The sequence below is a fragment of the Catharus ustulatus genome, chromosome 15 (assembly GCF_009819885.2).
Source record: "Catharus ustulatus isolate bCatUst1 chromosome 15, bCatUst1.pri.v2, whole genome shotgun sequence".
Classification (NCBI taxonomy): domain Eukaryota; kingdom Metazoa; phylum Chordata; class Aves; order Passeriformes; family Turdidae; genus Catharus; species Catharus ustulatus.
In genome coordinates, this window is record NC_046235.1 from 14,664,361 (window position 1) to 14,689,643 (window position 25,283).

A 25,283-nucleotide genomic window follows, 5' to 3' on the forward strand; every position below is an offset into this window, starting at 1 on the left:
CCCTTCCCAAATCCTCGCTTCCAATTGCCATTCTAAACCCAAGGCTCTCTCTCAATAATTGGGCTGAATAAAAAGATAAATAGGAATGCTCAGTGGTATAAGTTACACTCACAGCTTCCCTGCAGCTTCTCAGGGCTGCATTTCCACATGGTTGCTCAGATCAAACTCACTTTGTTGGCTCCCACCTCTTCTCCCCTTGTACAACTCCCCAAAATCAGGGCTTTTAAGTCCAGCCAGCACCACAGCAAATGTGCTAGAACCTTCCCAAGTGAGAGCCAGCTCTGCTGTAAAGAAGTCATTAGTGAAGAGATAATTAGTAAGAATAAAAGGATTGGCCCAGCTCTGCCAATTGGAAGCTGCAATGGAGATATTGTTGACTTAATTAGCAGGTTTAATTGGGAGGGGGAAAAAGGCAAAAAGAAAAGTTTGGGTTTTTCAAAGGAGTACATCAAAACAGTTTGGGGATTTTTTTATTGCTAGTTTCCTTTTATTTCTCACAGGTTTGTGTGGGATTTGTGCCTGGAAGTGACAGATGCCTGTGCTCTGTGTTGGTGGCAGCCACAGTGCTGGCAGTGGGACTCACTGAGCAGACCCAGCCTGGGAGCCCACAGGTCATGTCCTGTGTCTGGGGACTCTCCTGTGCCCCCAAAGCACCCCCAGGGTGGGTGCAGGGCAGGGCTCTGACCCAGGGTGAGACCCAGAGGGACCCAAAGAGGAACCAGCCTCCCCTGCTGCCCCAGCTCCCAGGCTGGCAGAGGATGCTGCAGGGCTCAGCAGTCTCACCACAGCCCTGAGCACAGCCAGAGGGGAAACCCAGAGCTGCCAGACCCTGCTGCTTCTGACCCAGGGCTGCTCCCACAGTGTGCTCTCACTTCAGGCTGTCACTGCCCAGAGGGGCCGTGGCTGGCACGGTGACATCCAGGCAGTGCAGAGAACAAAGCCTGGATTGGGATTTTCTCCCAAAGTCACTGCAGCACAGGGGGTGGGGACCCCAGGGAAGTGCACAAAAGCTCTGCAGGGTATCCCACTATGAATTAAAAAAGAGTGGTATGGGGGTTTCTGGGGGCAGGGTAGGGATATTTCCCTCCAGATTGGTCTTCTGGGCATTTTCCCACCTCTGGAAATGCTGCAGTGTTTCTTTGGAGAGCTGAGACAGCACACCAGTCATTTCCACACCTGGGAAATAACTGATTCTTGTTGAAATGCCTTAGGATGTGGCATAAAAAGTCCAATTGCCAGCAACAAATTAGAAAGTTTATTAACATATTTTCCAAGGGTTATTCAAACATGCTGAATCACAGGCAGTAGTGATACCCCTTAAGTAATCTGCAGTTTTGATTTAAATTCACAGCATTCTTACTGCTTAATTTTTCTGTTGATTACATAAAAGCATTAAAAACTGTATTTTATGATTCCTTTTCTCTCTTTATGGCAATTTGAAGATAGGCAGCCTTCCATGTGATCACTTCTGTTCCTCACAGTACAAGTTGTACTCAAGGAAGAGCATTAGTAAAAATGGAGAAAAACAAATTCAGTTGTGCAACACAGTGCTAGGAAGAAGGCAGATGCCAGAACATCCTTGAATAATGCATAAAGCCCCTTCTCAAATAAGCTTCTTTATGCAATGAATTTTAAGGGTGCTATGGGAAAATTTGCACAAAGATTTTAAATTTTCATAGTTGAAGCTTTGGCCTTTGTTTTATATCCATTGATATTTTGAGGGCTCACAAGGATCTCAGTGCAGCGTGGAGCAGGCCCTTTTTATTTCCCATGGCATCTGCAGATGATGTAGGAGCTCTTCACAGGGAAAAAATGTTGTTTTCTCCCTCAGCACCACTGAAAACTTTGTCAGTGTCTTCTGGTGGTCCAACACTGCAGAGAGAAGCACAGATCACCATGGATGGGGCAAAAGGACATTGCTGCTTCAGAGAATTCATTTTTATTTGTAACATCAGCAAAAAACCTGAAGCTACAGAGTCCAATGACTGCAATGAGCTCCTACTTTTTACAGCAGGGAGGAATTTACCTGGCTTGCACTCTTTTCAAAAGTAGGAAAGGGTTGTTTAAACCCTGTAATGGCAGCTGTAGGGTAACCACCATGGGATTCAGAAAAGAGTTTCTCCCCAGTCCCTGTCTCCCAGGCAGAACAAGCACTGAAGGACCAACTACCATGAAAAATTATTGTCTTTAGAAAAGGGGTGATACCTCACTGGACCCCCCTGTGGTTTGTCCACAGAATTCTTTTTTTTTTCAAGATAAGCCAGAAGATTTGAACTTATCAATTACATTCACACAAGGTATCGTGTCCTGGCACTAAATAAAAACTAAAAGCAGATGAAGCACTTCCTTAAGCTATAGCCACTGCAGTAACAGTTGCTTAATTTCTCCATTGCTCTGGGTTTCTGTTCATTCCTACAGGGAAGCAGCATCCAGGAACCACTATTGAATTTCTGGAGTGAAGTTACCTGAAGCTTTCTCCTAATACAACTTTGGTAATCAGCACCACAAGCCAATACTGCACCCATTACAATCAGTGGCCAATACCTTCCTGTCTCTAAGAAAAATTGCACTGGAACTTTTAATAGGAAATTACAAAATGGATTACCTTTTTACTATAATCTTCCTTGCCTGTTTACCTGGAAGCAAAATAATATTAATGTTACAATGGCAAAATGAAATCTATAATTCTAATGTATCTGTCAAACTAGGTCAGAAACAATGACAGCAAATTGCAAAATTTCTGTGGGCTATGCAGGAAAGAAATGATCCCATCCTGATTTCAGTAACACCAGTGTCCTTTGGGAGCATTTCCAGGACACTGTGGGGCCGCTTAAGTACAAAGAGAGAGCCAACAGGGTGAGCCAGCCCTGCAGCAGGTGGGAGCAGGTTCTTTGCACAGGCTGCCTCCTGCTGCATCCCCACCAACCCATCCTCCCTGCCCCCTGATGGTGCCTGGAGTAAGGACAGCAACTCCACAAAGTGAGCACAGCACTGGCACCAGGACCATGGCAGAGCTCCCAGAACAAGCAGGGACTCAGGAGGACACCAGGCCAGCATTAGAATGATTTTCTTAAGGGTACTTACGCTTCCAAACCAAGGAGATCATCAGCAAGAAAAGGATGGACCCCACTGTGACACAGGCAACGAGAATAATAGAGCTGGGAAACTGCAGGGGAGAAGAGAGAAATGGCAAAGGCTTTGGGAGCACATTTCCTGCAGAGTGTCTGCACAGGAGGGGCTGCACTGGTGCTCAGAGCACTGGCTGCAGTTTGCAATGCTGCTCTGAGCTTGCCTGGACAATGTGCTGAGAAGACACATCGAGCTGATCAGGATAAACAACATGAATTACCCATTCAGTGTTTAATAAACCTTATTCTGAAATACTGAAACCAGATTCATCCCATTTAAAATCCACTTCTCAATAAAGTGTCCAAAGTAGGAGTTCAGTGACCCCCATCCTCCTCTTAGACACAGGGATTTGTAACACCCTCCCAACCTGCCTTTTGCCTGGTCCCCTCTCTCACAGGGATGCCATTAGGGGATGAGTTTTTTCTGAAGTGTCCAAATCAGATGGAATGCTCAGGCTTTGGCTCTATCCACTGACAAGAGGAACCGGTGGTTCCTGAGCTTCTAAATAAAAGTTCAAGCCACTGTTTGCAAAAGCTGTCCCTGTGGTATGAAAATCACCAGCGTGTCCTGCTGTCCTGATTTCTGCTCAAACCCTCTTGAAACTTAAAGAAATGTTACCTTATATCCTCTATCTTCATATTTCCCAGCATTGCCATCTGAATTTGCTGCAACCTCTGGAAATTAAAGAGATTGAAATTCTTACTGGCACAGTCACCTGGAGGAGTGAGGGCTGCAGGGGCTGTCAGGAGTAAGGAACTCTCAGGGAATGAGAAGGGTAAAAGCACCTTGCAACCAAAGAGAAGGATCAGTTCTCACCACAAATGGTAGCTGAGGAAGCCATGGGAAACCTCAGCCTTCAAGAAAGAGGAAAACCCTTGTCCTGTCACTCCAAATTTTTGTAGTGTCTCTCCAATATATAATTCCATGGCCATTTTTCTTGGTTTTTTTAACTTTTCAGAGTATGTTATCCCATTAATAACCTAATCTGCCCCAAATATCTCAGTTCTGACCAGCCCCCTATGAGAGCTGTGTTGATGTGTCTCCACATCCCATGTCTTTGTATTTTATCAGAGACATGGACAGGGCTTGGGGAGCTCACGACAGTGTAAGTAGAAATTTGCACAGGAATAGAAAAGACATTATGACTAATAAGCACTACAGCTAAACAAATGCAGGTAATAAACCCCTAAGAAATACTAAAATCCCAGGGATGTGTGAACACTGCATTTTGTCATATGCCTGTTTTATGACACTCCACTCTCTCAGAGATCTGTACTTCAGAACTACCCCAAATCCACAGGAAATGCAAATTTAACAGTGACAATGGAGGCACAACAAGTCAAAGTTAAATTTTATGGCAACATGTGCAACTTGGCTGATGGAACCAACTATTGCTGCTCACTTTGATAATTGAAAGAGCAAGGATATTTTTGGGGTCTGAAGTATGGCAGGGTTGTATCTGGGGGGAAGAAAGTGAAGAGAGATGAGAAATTAAACCAGAGCCTGGGCAGCAGGAGCCATCCCAGGAAACCCAGCCTATCTGCCAAAACTGTGCTTGGAGATGGAGGGCTCTCAGCCCTGGGTTTCTCCCTGCTGTTCTAACATCAATATAAAGTTCAGCAACAGATCAACCTTCCCTTACCCTACAGCAAGCCTGAGCTGGGTGCATTTAGTGCATTATTTCACAGAGTGAAAGGAGACCAAGTTAAGAACTGGACTTGTCTCACGGCTCTGAGCAGACACCAGCCCATTGTGCTGCAGCATTTTGTCACCCTGGGACAGTTTGACACAAGGTTTTGCACTGGTGGGAGTGACTCACACCCATCTTCTGCTGGTGCTGCTCTTCTGGGGGCTCTTTCCAGCTCACTGTCACAACTCAAGTTGCCCCAAGAATCCTGGAGCTGAGACCCTTTGTAAATCTTATTTACAACGACAAAATGCAGGCATTATCCATCAGCCCAGTAGGGTGACAAGCGGGACTGGAGTGAGAAACCCTCACAAGTGTTCAAGAGACCAGTTTAATCTCTCTGTGAGCCCTCTCCAGGGGCATTGAAGAACACTCTGCTGTAAGTCTTTAGGTCTGTCAAAAGAAGAACTGCAAAAACCAAAATACTGTGGGTTCAAAACCTGAGAGATTCTCGGCTCTTACTGGAATTAAGAGGCCAAATACAACATTTCATCCTTGAATTTTAGCATTAAGTTCTCTGCTGAGGGCACAACACTTGGGCAAGATTTAAAATGGAAATCTCAATGAACTCATAGTGATGACAAATCAGATATCTGAGAATCCAGCGATGTTGAAAAGTTCAGGTTTTTTACTACCTCAGATCCAAGATACTTAACAGTCATGAGTAATTCAAAATCAACTTCCTTCAGAGGTATAAAAACGTTTTTCTCAGCTGTTGTTACACTCTGCTTTTAATTTCTGTGGACCCCTGATACTGCCAGCTGTGATGAGTAACTACACATTTGTGCACTCTTAAGAATACTCAACAATTTTATTTATTTTTAATTTCTCTAAGCAACCTGTGACATTTTAACATTATCCTACTCACCCATGACTGCCATCTCTTCCATCATGCCAGAGGTGGTGGTTTCCTCTGCAGTTGGAAGAGTACCTGGGAATTCAGTAGCCACTGAAACAAAGTGAACAGCAATGCTCATAAAGATCACTAATTAGAAAACATTCAAATTTGTGCAGACATCAATGTGTGGAAATGAAGTCAGTAATGTGGATAAAGTAGCAACCTACAAATGGATTGATAACAGGTCACTCTGATCACTAATAACAGCAGCAGCCTTCATATGAGATAAGAATGTAAATACTCAATTTTAAACATGTTTTGAATTCTCACTATTTCTCAAGCAGAACATACTCTAAACTAAACTTTTCACCAGGAAATGTCAATTGTCTTTCCCAAATCAAGAATAAAATAGTGCACAGTTAAGTGAATCTCTCACCACCTCAGGTGGTGGGCTTCACATTTATTTCTGCTGTACTTCATGAGGTTCTGTGCCATTATTTCTCCATGTTAAACTCCTCTGCAGGAAGCCTGAGCCTCTGCTGCCTTGGCTGTTCACCCCAATTTATCATTATCTACAACATCTGCCTAAACCCCTCTGAAACACCCCCATAGGCATCTCAGAGAGAACATCCCAGATATAAATGTAAGTATTTGGAGTCTCTATGATGCCAGGCAGGCTGACACAGACCATCCCTGCCCCACAGAAAAAGGAAAGGATTGTGCTGGTTACCCTCTGTGCTTCCAGGGGGCGTGGAGCAGAACACAACATCTTCAGTTGTCACTTCAGCTGCTGGGGAAGTAGCTGGAAAGTCTGGGGGAGAAGTCGTTTCCACCGTAGTTACAGGAAAAATATCATTGTCTGTCCCAGCCATTGTTGGGGGAGCAGAGGTCTCCCCTGTGGTCACTGCTGGAATCTCGGGGGCTGTGGTTTCTGGTGGCAGGGTGCTGTTTGTCAGCAGGACTGCAGTCTCTGCTGTTGGCTGCACGTCAGAGGTTGCTTGGGGAGCAAAAGTTGTTTCTGTAAAATGTTCAGAGGAAACAGGAGCATTTCTCGTGGTGGTGGTGGTGGTGGTCACTGGAGGGGCTGCATGGAAAAAACAGAGCCAAGGGCAAAGCCAGGTCAGAGCATTCACAACCAACCCTGAGGGAAGCCAGTGCAGAAATGAATAGAAATTATCTGGCTGCTAAAATAATGAAAATGAAGGTGGGAGAAAGCTATTCAGAAAGCTATTTTAATTATCTCTAAGCACGACCAGCCGAAATTCACAGATTTATAGATTTGCTTTTCTTTTATGAGTCTCAAACACCCCCACCTTGGCTCTCTTGTAGAAAATAAAAGGTGCAGAACCTTGTGTGGTAAAACCCCAAACTTGAAAACTTTGTTATTTCACTTTTCAATGTTCTGATAAAAATACAATAAATAAAACAGCTTGGTTTTCCAGCTATAATCTTCTTGCTAATCTTTGCAACTGGATAATTTTTCATGGACTGCTGCCCTCAGCCTCAGGGGCAGACAAGCAGTTGTAGCATTTTTCACCCTCTCTCCTGTTGTATTGCTTAAAACAAACAAATGTGCTGTGAACACCAATTGCTCTCTGTAAAAGCCAGAAAAAAATTGTCTTTCTGCTTTGTGGAGGGTGGATATCATCTCTTTTTTTGTATGTGCAAGACTTTGCTTTATCCTGCAGCTCACAAAAATAATAGGAAGGGGAAGAAGCCCTTCAAGACTCTGAGACAAAATTTCCAAATATGTGGATGCTGAGGACCCACCCTTAAGGGGAAGGAAGCACCCTCAAGGGTGGGTCTCCTAATGTGTCTCCTTATGACATGAATGAAACAAAAAAAAGTCTTTTCAGTGTTGGGGTGAACCCTAAATGAAAAATTGAATTTCATTCCAAGGCCTCTTCAAATTATAAATCCCATTTTACTTCCATCATCTTTTGAAAAGTCAAGCAGAGCTACATGACGAGAAATGAAATATTCACTTGAAAGACAAAAAAACAGGGTAAAATTTAGGGGTTTTTTAATCTAAAGCACACATTGACTGTGACTCAAATTAACAACTGGCTGCAGACCTCCCTTGAAAAATACATAATTTGGGGGAAGAAAAAAACCACCTTTGGCCAAAATGAACAAAAAAGGCGTGTGTAGACCCCAATTTTCAGTACCCCAATTTTCAGCACCCCAGTTTTCAGTGTCCCAGTTTTCAGGGCCCCAGTTTTCAGGGTCTCAGTTTTCAGTACCCCAATTTTCAGTACCCAAATTTTCAGTGCCCAAATTTTCAATACTCCAATTTTCAGCACCCCAATTTTCAGTACCCCAGTTTTCAGTGCCTAAATTTTCAGTACCCCAATTTTCAGCACCCTAATTTTCAGTGTCCCAGTTTTCAGTGCCCAGGGAGTGGTTTGTCCCTGCTGGCTGTCCCAGGTCCCCAGACCCACCTGCGGCCACCTCCAGCTGAATGTTGCGCTTGATGTCGTTGAAGAGGCCGGGGATCTCCACGCGGCAGCAGTACACCCCTGCATCCTCCATCCTCACCGCCTTAATCGTCAGGGACACATCCCCAGAGGAAATGCGGCCGTACAGGTTGTACCTCCAGGATGCTGTGTAGGCCACCTTGCTGCCAGAGGTGCGCAGCAAGTTGTTGGAGCACTTGGAATTGGGGCAGGAGCCTCTGCCCCAGCACATGTCGGAGATGTCCCTGGGCCGTCTCACCGAGTAGGAGCAGGGCAGTGTCACAGCTTGTCCTGCTGTTCCTCTGACCGTGGCCACAGACACCGTGGGTGCTGTCAGGAGACAACCAGGAACAGCTCAGGGGACTCTTTTTGGTTTAGTTAGCTAGAAAAACTACAGTTATTTCACATGTATAAGGCACACCCTTTTGACTAAAATTTTGGTCTGAACTCGGAAGTGTGCCTTATACCCCGGAGCGCTTTATATACAGACAAAGATCGGAAATTTGCCAAACCAAAAGTGTGAGCTGGCAGCCTGTGAGAGCCCACGAGAGCCCGTGAGAGCCTGTGAGACCCCACAAGGGCCCACAACAGCCCACAGCAGCCCACAGCCCACGAGAGCCGGCAGTCCGGGGCAGCCAGCGCCAGGCGGGAGTTCCGGGGCCCGCGGCACGGGGAGGGCGCCTGGGGCTGCGTTTAAAGGCCACACAGATCTGTGAAAAATGTTTGTAAATTGAGCACCTGCCAGTAAACCCTGCGATCACACGATTCCGTTACTAATTCGTTACTTTGTTGTGCGCGGATCCTCGCTGAAAAAAAAAAAGTGCGCCTTATAGTCCGGCGTGCCTTATACTCGTGTGTGGATGATACAATTCCTCCAAAGCCATCTTCCCCTGGCCCTAGGAACTTGTTATCCTAGATACCAAGGTTGAGCCAAATTCCTTAAGAATTTGGTCACTCTCTACACTTTGGAAGATAATTGGTTAGAAATTAGTCTGTGTAATTGGTCAGCTCATCTTTGGAACTTCTCACTTAGATTGGATGCTGTTCTTTGTATAAACTTTTATTGGTTGTAGTTTGAATCCCCCCTGTCTGTCCTTTGTTCTGAGAGAATCCTGCCTGACTCCCTTCACATGAAATAAAGGTTCTTGTGGAACTCATGAAGTAAGGCCTCCAGTCTTTCTCTGCTGGCTAAATGTGAGCTTTCTGAGAGATGGCTAATTGATATTAGCACTCTCTGGTCCTGGTAAATACCACCAGGGACCAAAAAGGAAGCTCACACTCATGAACTTACTGTAATTAAAAACTAAAAGAAGCCTTTTTTTACTGCTTACTATAGACAACAAGGTTTTTGTGAAGAATGAGGGGGAGTAAGTGTAGTTTTTGATACCAAACTTTGTTTGTTTTTTTTTTTTTTTTTTTTTGTTTATTTTTGGAAGCAGTTTTAAAGTTGCAGAACTTAACACAGTGAATGAACAAAGTGTGGAGAAACCCTCCTGCCTGCAGCTGCTGATCCCCCAACTTCTCCTGTGGTAGATCCTGCCCCGAGGCACTGCAGGCAACAACCAGGAGCTCTCAGGCTCTGCTCCTCACTTTGCTGTGCTCCTTATTCTGGTCCTGGCCAGCTGCTGCAGGGAGGCTCATAAAATACATCAAAAGCTGGGGTCTGTCACTGGCAGCCCAAGCACAAACTGGACCTCTGCAAGTGGAATTTGAGAACTCTGCTCCCATCCCATCTCTTCTCCTGGGAGGCTGTTTGAAAGTTGTTCAGAACCCTGTTGTGAAAGACATCTGGTTTTCTCAGCCCACCATCACCTCCTCTGAAAAGGAAATGCTGTCACAGTTGCCTTTCACTGACAGTCTCGAAAGCAGGGTCCAAAATACCTATTCATGTGTGAAATTAGGGCCTAATTAAGCTGGCAGAGCAGAGGGATCTGCCTGTAGGAGCCTGTTCTCAGAAAGTGCACTGAGCAAGCCCTGCCAACTAATCCCACTTACCTTGTGGAACTCTGTCTACACAGAAACTTTAGTTGTTGGTGCCATAGTTGTGATAACTGATAAAAGATTCATGTTAATCATAAAAGTATTGGGGTTTGTATAAACCAGAACACTAAGGTCGGAAGTGAAGCATAGACACTTGATAGAGGAAAAATGTGATTAAATCATTCTGTTTTAAAGCCCCCTGTTATGCACATTATATTTCTAAACAATTTGTATCTACTACCAGTTTGTAAAATCAGACTTTCCAATAGTCCAACAGATTTTGCAAGATCAGACTTCCTGCTTTTGTTTTATCAATGACTGCCTATCTACAAAGACCAGACTTCCCAATTTCTGCTGGTTTTATCCACCAAGACAAGATGGTTATCTTGTCTCCCAGAGACTTCACACAGGTGTTTATTCCACCACCACTGCTTGCCTGGCAAAACTATGACCGCAAAAAACCAAAAATTATTGATTAAAGCGAAGGACCATGCCATAAAAGAAGCTGCAAACCAAGGTTTGACAGGGCATGGAGTGGGCAGTGACCCCTCATGCCTCCCCAGCACTGCTTTGCTCTGTCTATATAAAATAAAGCAATCTGAATTTTGCTGAATATCGAGACTTTTTTTTCTCATTTATAAAATACCAGTGTTAAAAAGAGCAGACACACATTTTCCTTGTCCTCTTACTCTCAGTGACCAGCTTAGGTTGGTGTTTACAGCCAATGCCCACCTTGGCATCAGGTTTGAACCTTTCTATATATTTATTCCCTCTTAACCGTTTATGATTTCCCAGCTTGCCCTAAAACAGATTTCCTCTTCACAAAAGGCACTATACAAAAATGGTTCCCAGGCAGGAACTAATCTTTCCTGGTTTACATTCACCTAGTCTGTGTCAGTGCTCCCACTTTCTCTTGTCCCCATGTTATCATTTACACTGAGGAGCCGGAATTGAGGGGAGCAACCAGAGCTGTCCTCCAGCCCTGCAGATCTGGTGTCTCATGGCCAGCTTGCTCACCCCAAAGAGGACTTGCTCCTGCTGTTATTATCACCAGCTTCAGCCCTGGTTTGCCAAACATTTCTATTTTGCCAGCTGTTTGAATGCCTTTCCTTTTTGGCATGACTCCCAGATAACAAACAGATGCTTCCAACTGTGTCCATGTCTCTTTTGTTTTCTCTTTAATGGACTGTTCCTTAGGTGAGGCTTTAGTCTGTGGCAGGCTGCCTCACAACTTGTTATTGGGATGACATTTCAGGTCCATTATTGCTTATCCCACTGGCAAGAGAAGCCAACCCATTCAGGTTTCCACAGCTCCAAATGCTGAAAGAATAGAGGCAGATAAAACAACAGGCAATATGGTCTGAAGGGCAGGAGCTTCTGCAGTGAAATGAAGGCAGGATATGCCAGAAACTGAATTCCTGAATAGAGGAGAAGGCTTTGTGAGATGGTGGCTTTGGCCCCTGGAAAGGGAAAGCTCATTTTCCTTGAAACAGCAAAACAGTGAAAGCAGCCTCTCTGAAGACAGAACAAGACATGCAGTTGACCTTGAAAGTATTTATGTGGGAGCAAGGGGTTAGTTGTGAGCAGGTTAACACATATTTTTAAGTCACCCCAACAAAGATGTGTGCAAAACCAGCTAAAACTGTTGCTGGAATTCAGGTCACTGCTTCTTGAGGAGAAATGGGCTCATCTTCTGCTATTTCAGCCCAGTTCTGCACAGCACAAAAGCAGCCTCATTAAGCAACCCTATAACAAATGAAAATTTGCCTGCTCTTCTCTTTGAGAGAAGCAAACCCCTTAACTTAGTAAATAAATAAGTAAATAATTTAAAAGAAGAAGAGGAAAGACATGAGGCATCAGAGTGTCTTCAGTGCCGTTTCCCTCTAGTACTCCTGCTAGAAAGTTACAGGTTTTGCAGTTTCAAATCCTTTTTCAATTTCTGTGAAGCTAATGCTGCCAACATCTGCCTGCACTGCAGCAGCCTGGATTCAACAGCGTGAACCTCTGCAAAGAATAAATAACTAACTTCTCAGGTGAAGCCTCTTCTACAGTCTCATTTTCCAAAGGAAAAAGTAAATAGGAGGGAATGAACATGTTTTTTAAATTTAGAGCTTCCTGAGAGCCTGCTCTTACTGTGAAGGGAATCGTGCCCTTCTCTGTGGCCCTGATCTTCCAGGTTTGACCCAAGGCTCTGCCTGGGTGTTCCCACTGAAATCTGTGAGGTTTGCCACTCTGAGTCCTTCATCAGTGAGAGAGAAAGGGACTCCAGATGTTCAATATCCCATCCAGAATAGAAAGGGGTACTCATAATTGGTCAGATCATACAGAAATATTCATATTTGTGTGCAGTCTCTCTCAAACCCACCCTCGAGGCAGTTGGCACTAAGCAGTAATTCCAATAGCTGCTCTTGTAGCTGTCTTCTCCCACAACCTGCTCATTGGATGGACAAAAACATTCATCCTCCAGCCAAAACAGATGTTTGACAAGATTTTTCTTTCCCTTGATCTATTCCTGGAATAATTTTCCTGCTTTGCAGAAGATACTTGGAATCTTTGCCCTATAATTTTTTTTTTCTTCCATATTGAAGCTTCTTTACTGGTGAGATTGCAGAGGATATGACTGATAAACAGAAAAGAAGCATTTAACTGGCTGTTGAACTCAAGACAACACAATCTCAGCACGGAGCTGAGTTAGAGAGCAGGTAACAAAAGGCATTCTCATCCTTCAGGAGCTCTGCAAGGGAAGAGAACAGGGGAGCTAACAGAGGAAACTGCACACACTTTTAAAAGTGAAGAAGCCACAAATCTCAAGCAGTATTAACTCCGTAAATTAAGAAAATTTTTGAAGATCTTTTCCACTGTTTTGTTTTCACAAAACAAGGGCTACTGTTTTTCATTTGAAAAAAAAATAATGCTAGTTTACTGAGCAAGCGCACAAAAAGCAGGTGAAGACTCACCTATAAAGATCTGTATCACCATCCAGTGAAACAGCACAAAAAGCAGGTGAAGACTCACCTATAAAGATCTGTATCACCATCCAGTGAAACAGCACAAAATGGGACATTCTGGCTGGCAGAGACAGCGGGGCAGCAGTGGAAGGAGAGGAAACCAGACCTTATCCTTTCCAGAGGCGCTGAGCGAGTCCCACTGAAGTCTCATTTCTCCATTTCCAGATTTTACATGCTGCAAGTGTTTCTGTCCTAAACTTCCGGCTAGGAACTGGCCAAAGAGAGGATCTGCTGCTGCTCAGCCCTGGTGCAGCGCCACGCAGACACTGCGGGCACTGCTGGCACACACAGCCCCAGCAGGACACTGGGACCTGATGTGCCCACACAGGACAACTGAGCAGGTGGCAGGGCCTGGAATGATCCTGTGAATGATCCTGAGGGCTCCAGGAGTGGAGAAAAGGGGGCTGAGAGGAGCTCAGAGCTCCCTGCAGCTTCCTGAGGAGGGGATGTGGACGGGGAAATGCCTGGTGTCCACTGACAGCACACATGGGCATGGTTCCAAGCTCACCAGGGGGGTTACTCTGGACTTTGGGAAGTATTTAGAGAGAGGACAATAAACCCTGGAACAGGCTGTCCTATTCTCCTTTCCTCTTCCAAGACACTCAGCATGGTACTATCACCAGAAATTCCAATATTCTATTTGCTTTGCCATTCCCTTGAATACTTAAGGCCCAGTTCTGTTCCAGGGCCCTGAGTGGCAAGAACAAATTCTGTGCTTTTACAGCCCTCAACATCTGGCATGGTCTTCCCTCAGACTTTGTCTTCACTTCCATTTGCTTGATCCCTCATTTCCATTGCCTCTACCTTCTGCTTGAAGACCCCTCTCTTTCCCCAGCTTTGTATTTTCTGTTTGCAAAGACAGCCTTGGAGGAAGTTGTTGCAAATGTTTTGTTGCCAAAACCACATCCTTCCCAAAGAAATGCAACATCATCTTCAAGAAATACATTTCACTCCTTCTGACTCTTTTATTTCTTTCTGACCAATTGACAAATAAGTTCTCTGGAAGTTCTTCTCTGGAACAGCTGAGTAATAAAGTAAAAGTAATTCAGGGCAGTAAGGTCAGGAATGAAGAATTGCAGATAGACAAAATTCTGTGCAAATAAATGTAGCACAGTGCAAACTGGAGTGCAATTCCAAGTTCAAATGATAAAATGATGGGCTTTTAACCAGGCATTACACATTTAGTAATGAGATTTTGGGCTTATCGTGATAGCCAAGCCCATGAAAATATCACCCTTCTGCTTGCTAGCACTGAAAAAAGCAAATAAAATTTTGGCAGTAAAGGGAATGAGTAAAATACCTAATTTGCTATATTCTACAAGGTACAGTTCATACAACAGCACAGCCCCAGCTGCTCTGTGAACAGAACTAATGAAACCTGAGGCATTCAGTATCCTGGAGACTTTCCCTGCAATGATCAGGATTTCTCCCATTATTCACCACCCAGCAGTGGCTCTGAGCTGATGCTGAATCTCACCTGGGGCACAAACTTGGCTCATTATTCACCTACAAATTTCCATGAAGCTTGTCCAGACAGGACTGGGCAGTTTGTCACAGGCAACCAGGAAAGGCACAGGATGAACACAGCATCCCATCAGCTTTGTTCTTTTAACAAGACTGGGCCCACAGAGCAGAGTGCATTGAAGGCCATCCAAAATCCAGGTGTGCTGGGAAGAGCTGATGCCTGGAGAGGCTCCCTGGAACAGGGGCTGGGCAGTGTTAAAGGAATAAAGCAGGGATTTATTAAAAACCTTCACAGGATTCACCTTGGGCAGTGCAAGAGCCTGGCCATGGCTCTACCCAAGATGGACCCTGGGTCCCAAGTTTTCACATTTTATCAGTTTGGGGCCATTTCCATCTTGGGGTTCATTGTCCAATTCCAGCCCCAGATTCTGCAGTCCCACCCTCCCAGATTCTCTCCTCAATTTGCTGCTGTTTGCACTTTTTGGGACTGAAGCTGCAGCGTGCCCTTGGTTCTGGGGCTGGAAAAGGATTGTTTGGTGTGACTGAGCTGGGAGGAGAACCTGGAACACTTTGTATGAAGTTCACAGTCACATACCAATGCAATAAAGAATCTGAAAAACATAAAAGCTAAAACTTAAGGCGTCAGAACCACAAATACATGAGTCACTTTCTGCTTTTGTACTGCTATCTAGTGGCTTCTTGCAGGCAGAAAATGCAGAGGTGTCTCAAAAAAGAGAGTTTTCAGCTCATCAGCCTCATCAGCTCAATGCACTGCCAGACAATCTCCTGATGGCTGAACAGGTTCCAAGTGCCACCTGCTTGTCTCTAGGGCTCATTTTGAAATGTGTGGATCCTGTTCCAACATCCACTGACACAAGTGCAGGTAATGAAAAGCCCAGGGGTTTCTGCCTTGTGGATGTGTATTACACTGAATGCCCAAGGCAAAATTCTTTCTCCACACAATCTTTGCAGAGATTGCTTACCAACTAGTTGCAGAGCAGAAAGATTTTGGTTGCTTCAAGATTTTGGTTATCAGATGCCCTAGAACTTTATTTTACATTAAAATCTTGCTAATATAAGAATTAATCTGAATTAGTCTGAAATATTAACAGTAATTTTAAAAATCTTTATGGACAAGCATCTTTCATGATTGGGAGTCTTAAGGATGACCCACAAACTCCATAAGAGTATGAACAGCTGAAATCAGATGATTTTGAAGATCCCACATGTCTAACTCTGACCCCAGTAGAGACTGTTTACATAAAACTGTGGAAAGCAGAAATTGCTGAAGATGTTTCCTGAGAGCCAGTTTAGAGACCAGATCAGACTTCCTCCAGCTCCTGTCATGGGCTGGTGCCCGCAGCAGCAACAAGCTCAGCCAGGCAGAAAGAAAGCAATGTCTGCAGCAGGGGCAGAGATTTGGGGTTAGCAATTGTTAATAGTCAATGCAAAAATACTCTGACACCAGCAGGTCATTTCTGGTTTCAGTACCTCCTTACACACAGCTACACATGATGTGAAGACAGGAAATGGCAGAGCTGGTTTTCATCACTTTTCCTGGCCTTGGGATCAGTGATCACCCAATATCTGTGCTCCCACTCTTCAGTCAGCCTTCAATTTTTGACAGAAAGTCCAGGAGAACAGAGACCACCAGTGAAAATACAAAGCACCCCAGGGTCACCTGTTCCAATTTCCATTCCATTTCTTCCTTCCTCAGCAGCACGAGCCTTTTCCTCCTTTGTGAGTCTTTGCAAGAACATCACTGGGGAAAGCACTGCCCTCCCATCTCCACCAGCTGGGACAAGGAGGGGAAACTTCTCCACTGACCCCAGCTCCCCCTAAAGCACAACCAGCCTCAAGTGTCTCAGCAGTTAACATAAATACTGACTGATTTTATTATTGTGCCTTTATGCCTCATTGCATTGCTGAAATAATTCTGGAGTTTAAAATTAACTCAGTGGTAGAAAGCTTGTGGTGCATCTGTGAGATTTTCCTGTCAGCAGTGTCTGTGTTGGGTAATTCCACACTGCTGCTTAGGATGAGCTTCAGGGCAAAATGATTTGACCAATATTTGGTAAGAGCTGGTGTACTCTCCTGGCTGTGCTGCTTTTCTGCTCTTTCCCCAACCTCTGTTTAAAATGTGTTTTTAAAAACAATTGGGGACAATTATTCTTCCACTTAAAGATGATTTGGGTGTGATGTGTCCCTTGCTCAGCAATTCATACTCACAGGACTGATTCCATTTATTTATTTCAAGTAAACCAAAGTTTTGTTTAGCAGAGAATAAAAGATTAATTGAGGAGAGGCACTTGGCCACAGTGATTTCCCATTTGTGAGGTAAAATCCATTAAAGACAATCAACATTCTTAGGGATTGAGTTGTTTGATATCTAGAGACGTGTGAAGGAAAGTCAAACTTCCAGCCAATATTTTGTGCAATGTCTATGATATCTCTGCAAGCTAAGAAAATAATTTCATTAACTTTACAAAGGCAGGGGGAAGGTTGTTCAGATTTTTCAGAGAGTTGGAAGTGAGACTTTCCACCCCAAGGGCTTCCCAGGGTAAAGATGTGCCCGAGGAGAAAGCCACAGAAAAACAGTGACGTAGTTTGCCAAAAAACCTCACACTTAGTCATAATTCTCTGCACACAGGCTGTGTCTGATCTGGACATTGACACACTGATGCTGGAGGCTTCAAGGATATCCCCTCAGGGGTGAGCAGCCATAGCTCCTCCAGATTTAATTCCAGGTGTTCAGGCTTTAGAATATTGCATTATTGAGCTGTTACCAGAACAGGCCATACCTGATTTCAATGAAAACACAATAAGTGTGTGTTAAATTACTAATACTACCAAAATTGGCCATGTGCCATCTTTGTCACACAGCTCTGAGATTGCTCCTGCCCTCTGATGGCACAGACTCTGTGGAAGATAGCAGACAGAATCCACAGTGAACACAATTGTGCCCTTCTGGCACTTCCTCTTCTTTTTTTTCCAGCAAGGAAGCGAGAATTTGAAGCAGATAATAAATATAATCACAACTTTCTTTAGGAAATGGAAAGTTCCACCAAGGCCAGTTTTGGTTTCTGTCTCTGGAACAGGCTGATAAAGATTTTAATTAAAAGTGTAGGTTGTATTTGTTTTATTATTAGGATGTGAATAATGCTTCAGTAGTGCAGTCACGTTCAGCTGCTGAGCAGAGGGAGCAGCCAACATTTTGCAAACTATTTAATGTCCCAGCAATGACAAAGGCAGCCATGCATCCAGTCCTTAGTGCATGATATAAACATTTTCCTCTGCATGGTTCTCATCTTCCAGGACACTATGGTTCCCCACACCTTGTGGCCTCCAAAATGCAACAAAGCTGCACAAAAGAGTAAAAAAAAAACATGGTGTTAAACCTAAAACAGACAATAAAACCACAGAGGAACAGACCAACCAGCTCACTAGAAAATGTAAAATAGGTTTAAACATGTGATCATGACTGATCATGAATCATCTTCCCACTTCTGAGAAGATTCACACCTGAGGTTAAGAAGCTCCCTGACACTATGAACTGACAGTGACATTTGGTTTTGCTTATTAAATAATTAATAGTACCAGGAGTTATTAGTTTCTTTTTATAATATTTTCTATTATCTAGAAGTTATAAAAGAAAGCCAAAGTATATAGTGGAATGGTTGGCATTTTTTTTCTGCAACTCATTTGTCCTATTAGCAAAAGCAGGAACAGAAAACTTACCCTGCAGAACCACCCATCTTCTTTGTGTTGTAAAAATAGTCTAAGGACCATCCAGAATGAAAACAAATAAAGAAAAAAAAGAATCAATTTTGTTTAAACTATTAGAAGCAAATAAATTAGTAGGTTCAAAGATAAACTCAAGTGTAAGAAACTAAATAAGGGAACTTCAAAAATGTTTTCAGGCTAGGAAATTCCCCTTGAGAGCAGCACAGGGGGCTTCAGGGAGCTCAGCTCCCTGTCCTGGAGCGGGAGATGTGGCATCAGCCACAGCTGTGACTGGACAAACCTGAGCAATCCTTGAGTACCTGCCTATGAAAAGTACTTACGCTTAGAGAGGAGCAGAGCCAAGCTGAGGATGAGCAGAAATGCTGCACATGCACCAATCCCAATGTACAGCCCGTGCTCCTGGTGCTGCTGACTGGGAAGTGATACAGATGTGTTCTGTCAAACACAAGCCAAGGAGCATTAGTGGAACTGACAGCAAGAAGCCCTTGCAATACCCAAAGGCTTCTGTGTGTTTTGCAGCTCTGCAGGAAAAACACATCTGAGATCAAAAGCCTAATTTGAGCAACAGGCCCAGTTTCAAGCAGAATCTGTGCAGCAATCGTGTGAACCATGCTGTTAGACACAGTCTTTGAGATTTTCAGACCTGAAGTTATGACAAACCCCATTTATTCAGGTTTAATAATATTTGGTGAATTATTTTAACGAGTAAGATGTCTCATGATGTCACCCCCTCCCCCTGTGCTGCCTGTTTGACCCAGTGCAGGGGAGTGCAGGGCACCCCTGTGCTCTCTGGCACAAGTTCCACTCCTGCCCACGTCCTGCCATACCTGCAGGTTTGCAGTCACATCCAGGCAGTCTGAGGGGTCTGAGCAGGGAGCAGAGGCCTGAAAGGAAATACAGATGTTGCTAAAGCTCTTCCTCCTCTAGAAGGAAGTGCTTTATGCACTCTAAGCAGGGTTTTTTCTCCACTCTCTGATAATGAGCACATAAGCACTCTTTACAACCACTAAACACGCAGACTACAAAACAATATTCTGTTGCAATCAGACAAAAGCAGAGGAAGTGACCTGCAGGGATGACCCAGAAACCTCTCAAGTCCCTCCACTCTGTCTAAGTGTGCTACAGCAAGGTTGATGCTTACAGTCTGAGGAGCTTCTGAAGCAGAAACCGATGGCCAGGTCCTTGTGACAGCAGAGGAGGATTCACTGGTGCTGCCAGGAGCTGAGCAAAGGCAAGACAAACACATCAGAGAGAACACATCAGAGAGAACACATCAGAGAGAACACATCACAGCACAGAGACCTGTTCTGCCTTGGCAGAGAGTGTTTGTACAGCTGACTGGGGACCCTGAACCTCTGTGTGTATCAGCAGCCTGGGCTCTGTGTATCATAAGAGGTGGGTGCCTTCAGAGGGCAGCACAAAACTGTGAATATTCAAGTTTCTGTTGTTCTTTTTAGAGCTTTGAACTCTTTCTTAGAAATACTTGGCTCTTGCTGTTACCTCAACACTGGGAAGGAGTTACCAGTCGGTTCTGGAGCCAAGCAGCAGTGGTCAGAGGAACATAAAACAGGTTGGGTTAACAGGGATCTTAAAGCCCAAATCATTGCAACCCCTGCCATGGGCAGGGACACCTTCCACTAGACCAGGTCTCTCAGTGCCCCATCCAACCTGGCCTGGAAGCAAAAAATGCATAAAGCAAACTGAGGTTCTCAGCTGAAAACTGATGAAGATTAGCTCAGGGCCTTGAAGCAGCACATGATGCAGAGTCACAGAAAGCAGGAGATGCTTTTAAACCCCAGGCAGCTGTACAGGCTGAACAGACTGAACAAAATGTGATATATTTGCATAAGGACCTGCAGCACATTTTGAGTTAATTCCCCAGAGCACAGCTGTTTGCAACATTTAAAATCAAAAGCTACAAATCTTTATCTTATCTCTCATCAGTCTCAGTTTCTCCACCTGTTGTCAGGTGACATAAAAGCCTCCTGAAAACAAAATCTCCTGTTCACTCTGTGCTAATCCAGCTGGTTGCTTTTATGTTTTAAATTGTTACCCCTATCCCAGAAACTTCATTTTGAAGAGGACAGGATCATCAGCTTCCACTGGAGATTCTAGGGTATTTCTAAATCAGAGGCACATGGCCACCTGCCTTTTCCAATCTCCTTCAGTGTGAACATGCACACACTACCTTGTATTCTCTGAACTTCAAACACTGCTCCACCATCAGCTAAGGAAGAGGTCACAGGGATAAGAAAACCCCTCAGTTCTAAGATTGGAATTGATGTTATTCGCAACTAGAATAGAAACTGTCTGAGAAAGTTTTCACTTCTTCTTCCAAAAAGGAAATGCAACTGCTGTGACACTAATTTGCATTTGCTTAACTGGAAACATCCAAGATAGAGGGAGAAATACAAATGGCATCCCTGATTCTTTTTTTTCTTTTTCAGAATCCAGAGAATAAGCCATTGCTACACCACAAGGTTTCTCTTTTGTAGTGGAAATTAAAGCTGTCTTTTTCAGACTGGAAAAGTTGCAGCTGAGTGGGCTCATGATAGAAGTTTATCCTTTTGTGAGGGGAATGTAGAAAACAAGTGAGGAATAGCTGAGCACTGTCTCTTCCCCTGCAGTGAGGGACCTCACTTTATTAAACGTGCACAGAGGCTGTGGGCAGCCTCTGGGACACACCTTACACAGGGTGGAAAAATAATTTGGCACAGTATCACAAAATTAATGCCATTTCTCTACCATCTGCTGCTGACTGCTGCAGGAGGCAGGAGCCTTAATTCGATGCTCTTTTGAGCTAGACCAACAAAACAGTTCTGATTAACTAAAAGTTGTGTTTTACCATTCATAGGATGCATTTCTAGAAGGTGAGGTGAGATTTTATACCACAAAAGCAGCCAACAAACAAAAACAGCAGTCAAATAAATTAATTATCACACCTGGAAGCAGCTTTCTCCCAAATACCCATATTCCTTCTATTAGATTCTGTATAATATCAAGCAGAATTTAAATCCAAGTTTTGATCTTTGGTAATGTTTAATAAATTTTAGCTAAGACATATCTATCTATCATCTTTTTTTTTTCCTTTCTAAGATTCCCCATTTGCAATATGGCTTGAATATGCTATTAACACTCAGATAAAAGTTACCTGAGGTCTGTTCAGAGGTGTAAGTGTGAGGACTTGCTGTAGTGATCCTTGCTGATGTTAAAAAAGAAAACAAAATCAACACATAATTAACCTTATTGGGCATTTGTGTAGTGAGAAAGAGACAGTGTTTCCATAATAAAAATTTGCTAGCAAAGTAAAAGTACATTTGTCAGCCACTTGTTCTATATAGCAAGCGAAAAACTAAAAATCAAAGTAAGAATTGATAAAAAGCTTCTCTATACCAATTTTGCATCCCTGGGCTTTAATCTAGAATCAAGCAGGGAAAATCAAACACAGCTTTCAATGAAAAAAGTGCAGCAATAAAGCTTTGGATGAATACTTTATGCTGCCCTTTCTTTTAAATTCAGTGTCTCTAAGAATGCTCCATGAAAGCATCATGTCTTTTTTTAATTGCAATGACTGCAGCAGGATAACAACATTGCCAAAGGCAGCTTAATCGAGGTAGCACTAAGAGCAGATGTGCAAGGTCCTCAGGATCAGTTTTATGGATGATTGCAGAAATCATTTCCACCACAAGCTTTGAAGTCCAGACCCAGGAGCAGATCCACCACAATGGTACTCACAAGAGCACTCCCCTGCACTCACCTTTCTTTACCACAACCTTGTGATTCACCAATTGGTCGTTGAAAAGCCCAGGGATCTCCACACGGCAGCAATAGAAGCCAGAGTCTGTTTCCCTGGCGTTCAGGATGGTCAGGGACACGTCCCCCTTCTGCAGGGCCCCTCTCAGCTGGTACCTGCTGCTCTGCCGCTCTGTCACCTTCCTGCCATCTGTCCAGATAATGGGCTGGGAACACTTGGAAGTGGGGCACCTGTCCCGACCCCAGCACATGGATGTGATGTCCCCTGTGTTCCGGACACTGTAGCGGCAGGGCACAGTGATGTCCTGACCAACCTCTCCTATCACAGCTAATTCCGATACTGTGGAGCCTGGGGACAAAAAGACAAACAGTTACTGAGCACAGGGCAAGTGGAAGCTCCTTGTGCATCCTGCATGTCCTGAAACCTCCCATCTCTCAAAGAACACCAGGCTTTGCTGGATCAGATTTTGCACAAATAGATGTGTCCTGGCAGGAGTGGTGCAGTCAGGGATAATGATCAGGCCAGGGACACCTTCAGAGAAAGAACATTTTCTGCAGCCTCTGCAGGTAGGAATGAGGTGAAGAGACTTGGTGGCTTCTCTTGAGCCAAGTGCAGTCTGGTGGCTCTCAGCTTTTTTCTTTGTGTACATTTAACCCAAGCCACACACATGGAGAAACAGTAAGACACTGACTTTCCTCAAAACCACTCAGGGAAACTCTTCCCCCCTTTCAATGAACTGGACTGCAGGTTTCATCAGAATGATCACTGCCAAATGAATTTCCTTTTGCCTTAAGGCAGGTTTTGCCCATTCTTATCAGAAGAAATTTTTCAGGGCTTTTCTGAGGAATATTATATATACTCTTTTTTTTTTTTTTTTTCCACTACCTTATTCTCTCTTCTAAGTCTTACGCAGTTTCGAACTGGTTTGCTTCCCCATAAATTTGTCACAAATCCAGGAGGCTGTGACACTGTGACACACTGCTCAGGTCAACTCAGTGAGCCCTAACATCCTGTAGCCCATTCATGACAGCAAAAAAGCTGTCTTGCCTAGTCCAGCTCAGATATTTTCCTAACCTGTTATATTTAAAAACAAACTTGCGTGAAGACATTTTGCCACAATAACACTCTAGAAACAAGTTTCTGCAACCAACTTATTTAATATGAAAAGGAAGCTCAAAATGAAAATCCTCCTAAAAGGTTCTATAAAGAATTACAAGAAATAGCTGTAATATCCCTTTTCTTTCTACTGAATTTATCTTACCACCAAGTTTTTAATGTCTGTCTGTCTTTCTTGGTACCACTTTGCAACCTGTTGTTTTCATTGCTGTTGCCCTTCACAATCTAGAACGCCTCCCTCAGGATTTAAAAAAAAAGGAAAAAATTGTCAATTTGTCCCAATAATATTTCATTGGGCTAAAAAATACCAGAAGCCACAGTTGATATTTTTCCTGTCTACCTAAGCATCCATTTTCACAAAGCCTGGCAAAGTGAAATCCTTGATTTACATCTTCTCTAAAACAATTTAAAGATCTCTGCTCAAATCATCATTATCTATAAAAGCCCACTAATAAGATGAGCAGCCAGCCCAAGAAGCAGCATCTTTAGAACCACCACACTCCAGCATGTTTCTGTTTTCCAAAGGAGACAAGGCCATTAGAACTCTACTGAGCCACTGTGATGAAGTTTTATTTCAGTTCCTGTGATGTGACCACTCTTTCTGCTGCAAGATAAAATTTCTCTTTGCTACCCTCAGAATCCCTGATGCATGTTACCTCCACCCACCTCCATCCAGCTGTTCCTGCCCCCTTGGTTACCTGTGAACAGCACCAGGAGAACCCAGCTCAGGCAGATGTAAGACAGCATTCTGGCTGAAGGTGAGAAACAACGCTTTTCCTCATTCAAGAACAATTCTCTTCTTTGTGAGTTTCTGTGCTGGGCTGAGAGCCGCTGGGGCAGGGTGCAAGCGCACCGAGCTCCTGCCCGCAGGGCTTTGACTGAGGGGTGACAACACTTCACAGCACCACACAAATCTGCTTCTCATTTTTTCCAGAGCTGTTTGATGACTGTAAGTGAAACTTGACAGCAGCACTGAGCTGACACGACCATCAGAAATTACTGCCCCTGACCGCTTCCCACACCTGCTTTTGCCACAGCAGACAGTGTTTGGATTAAGAGATTACATAACATGCAGCTGACTGTGGTCAGTGGAAAGGGCTTGGCCAGATAACAGATTTGTAGGAGGAACTATTCAAGGTTTTCATTATAAGTTTCTGGTTCTAATATTTAGAAGCAACTCAGAGCATCTCCTGGAGAATTTTCTTTGGTTTTGGAAAACTGTGACAGTTGTGCCTAATGGAGTGCCAGGTTTTTTTCATATATAAAAATTCCATATGCATCTGTGTTTTTGCAATATAACATAAAACATCCAGAATAGAGAATTAACAAAGTAGTGTGTAAACCATGACTCCAGGCTCACCCTGACAAAATGCTGAAATACAGCCTTGGAGGAATGCTGTTCCCTGTGCCTGGATCACAACACACTCCTCAAAGATATCTTGGCTTTTTGTATTGTTTGGGCTAGAACTGCACCTGTGATCAAGGGCCGAAGAAATACTCTTTGCTCAAGCAGCTGAACTACTTCACACTGTTTTATACAGGTGGGAGTTATGAATAAGTGGAAGATGCTAAAATTGAAACCTTGCCTTGTATGATTACCTTATAGGAGAAGAGGGACACCAAACTGACAGGTTTTCTAAGTGAAAATCAGGAAAACCAAGGGATTCATGTAGCTGAGAGACAAACTGGCCACACACTTGTAGGAAAGGGTGAATTTTGCATGCAGCAGCTGGAAGCAGAACTCCTTAAGAAAAGGTTTCCTCTCAGCTCTTGTGGTCTCTGAGGAAACAGGAAACTGCAGAGAGCTGCTAGAGACACAATTCTGATAATTACCAGCAGGATCCTGAAACTGCTCTGCAAAAATGGGAAAGGCAGGGTAGGCTGGCTCTGCCAGGATCTCAGGAAAGCCATTCTGGTCACACAATAAAAGGATGTGAGAGCTACAGGACAACAGTTAACCCACTTGATTACATTTCACACAGACCATAAGGAATGCCTTGATGCAATTCAGGTTTCTGTGTGCCTGTTTTCTAAGTTCCTGTGTGTTGTTTTTGTAAGAAACAAGCACCATTTCTGTAGGATTTTTTTTTCTGGACTCAGAGCATAC

General features: G+C 43.8%; 2 protein-coding genes across 4 annotated transcripts; both read right to left on the reverse strand.

The window, feature by feature from the left end:
* Positions 1-1,232: 1,232 nt before the first annotated feature.
* Positions 1,233-13,257, reverse strand: LOC117003464 (T-cell immunoglobulin and mucin domain-containing protein 4-like). Of its 2 annotated transcripts, none has more exons than XM_033073420.1 (8): positions 13,106-13,257; positions 8,096-8,440; positions 6,385-6,738; positions 5,685-5,765; positions 3,748-3,803; positions 3,085-3,166; positions 2,606-2,636; positions 1,233-1,872 (listed from the first exon to the last, which is right to left on the reverse strand). In XM_033073420.1, the coding sequence occupies exons 1-8, from the start codon at positions 13,152-13,154 to the stop codon at positions 1,800-1,802; spliced, it is 1,071 nt and encodes a 356-aa protein (XP_032929311.1). In that variant the 5' UTR covers positions 13,155-13,257; the 3' UTR covers positions 1,233-1,799. The 2 variants fall into 2 exon arrangements, with proteins under 2 accessions (XP_032929311.1, XP_032929312.1); XM_033073421.1 differs by lacking the exon at positions 13,106-13,257 and adding an exon at positions 13,048-13,082.
* Positions 13,258-16,820: 3,563 nt separating this feature from the next.
* LOC117003465 (hepatitis A virus cellular receptor 1 homolog) lies at positions 16,821-25,233 on the reverse strand. 2 transcript variants are annotated; one of them, XM_033073422.2, is made up of 8 exons: positions 23,875-25,233; positions 22,064-22,408; positions 21,458-21,508; positions 19,448-19,527; positions 19,134-19,190; positions 18,627-18,741; positions 18,301-18,340; positions 16,822-17,923 (listed from the first exon to the last, which is right to left on the reverse strand). In XM_033073422.2, exons 1-8 carry the CDS (start codon positions 23,921-23,923, stop codon positions 17,830-17,832), a joined length of 831 nt encoding a protein of 276 aa, XP_032929313.1. In that variant the 5' UTR covers positions 23,924-25,233; the 3' UTR covers positions 16,822-17,829. The 2 variants fall into 2 exon arrangements, with proteins under 2 accessions (XP_032929314.1, XP_032929313.1); XM_033073423.2 differs by lacking the exon at positions 21,458-21,508 and having other exon boundaries at positions 16,821-17,923.
* Positions 25,234-25,283: the final 50 nt, after the last annotated feature.

Excerpts from the sequence above, each read along its gene's own strand:
- LOC117003464 (XM_033073420.1), bottom strand. The coding sequence starts at position 13,154 with ATGTCCCATTTTGTGCTGTTTCACTGGATGGTGATACAGATCTTTATA. Across the intron at positions 2,637-3,084 it reads GATCTCCTTGGTTTGGAAGC|GTAAACAGGCAAGGAAGATT; the intron begins GTAAGTACCCTT and ends TTTTGCTTCCAG. Across the intron at positions 1,873-2,605 it reads AGGAAGATTATAGTAAAAAG|TGTTGGACCACCAGAAGACA; the intron begins GTAATCCATTTT and ends TTCTCTCTGCAG.
- LOC117003465 (XM_033073422.2), bottom strand. The coding sequence starts at position 23,923 with ATGCTGTCTTACATCTGCCTGAGCTGGGTTCTCCTGGTGCTGTTCACA. Across the intron at positions 21,509-22,063 it reads CAAGGTTGTGGTAAAGAAAG|CAAGGATCACTACAGCAAGT; the intron begins GTGAGTGCAGGG and ends TTTTAACATCAG. Across the intron at positions 19,528-21,457 it reads CACCTCTGAACAGACCTCAG|CTCCTGGCAGCACCAGTGAA; the intron begins GTAACTTTTATC and ends GCCTTTGCTCAG.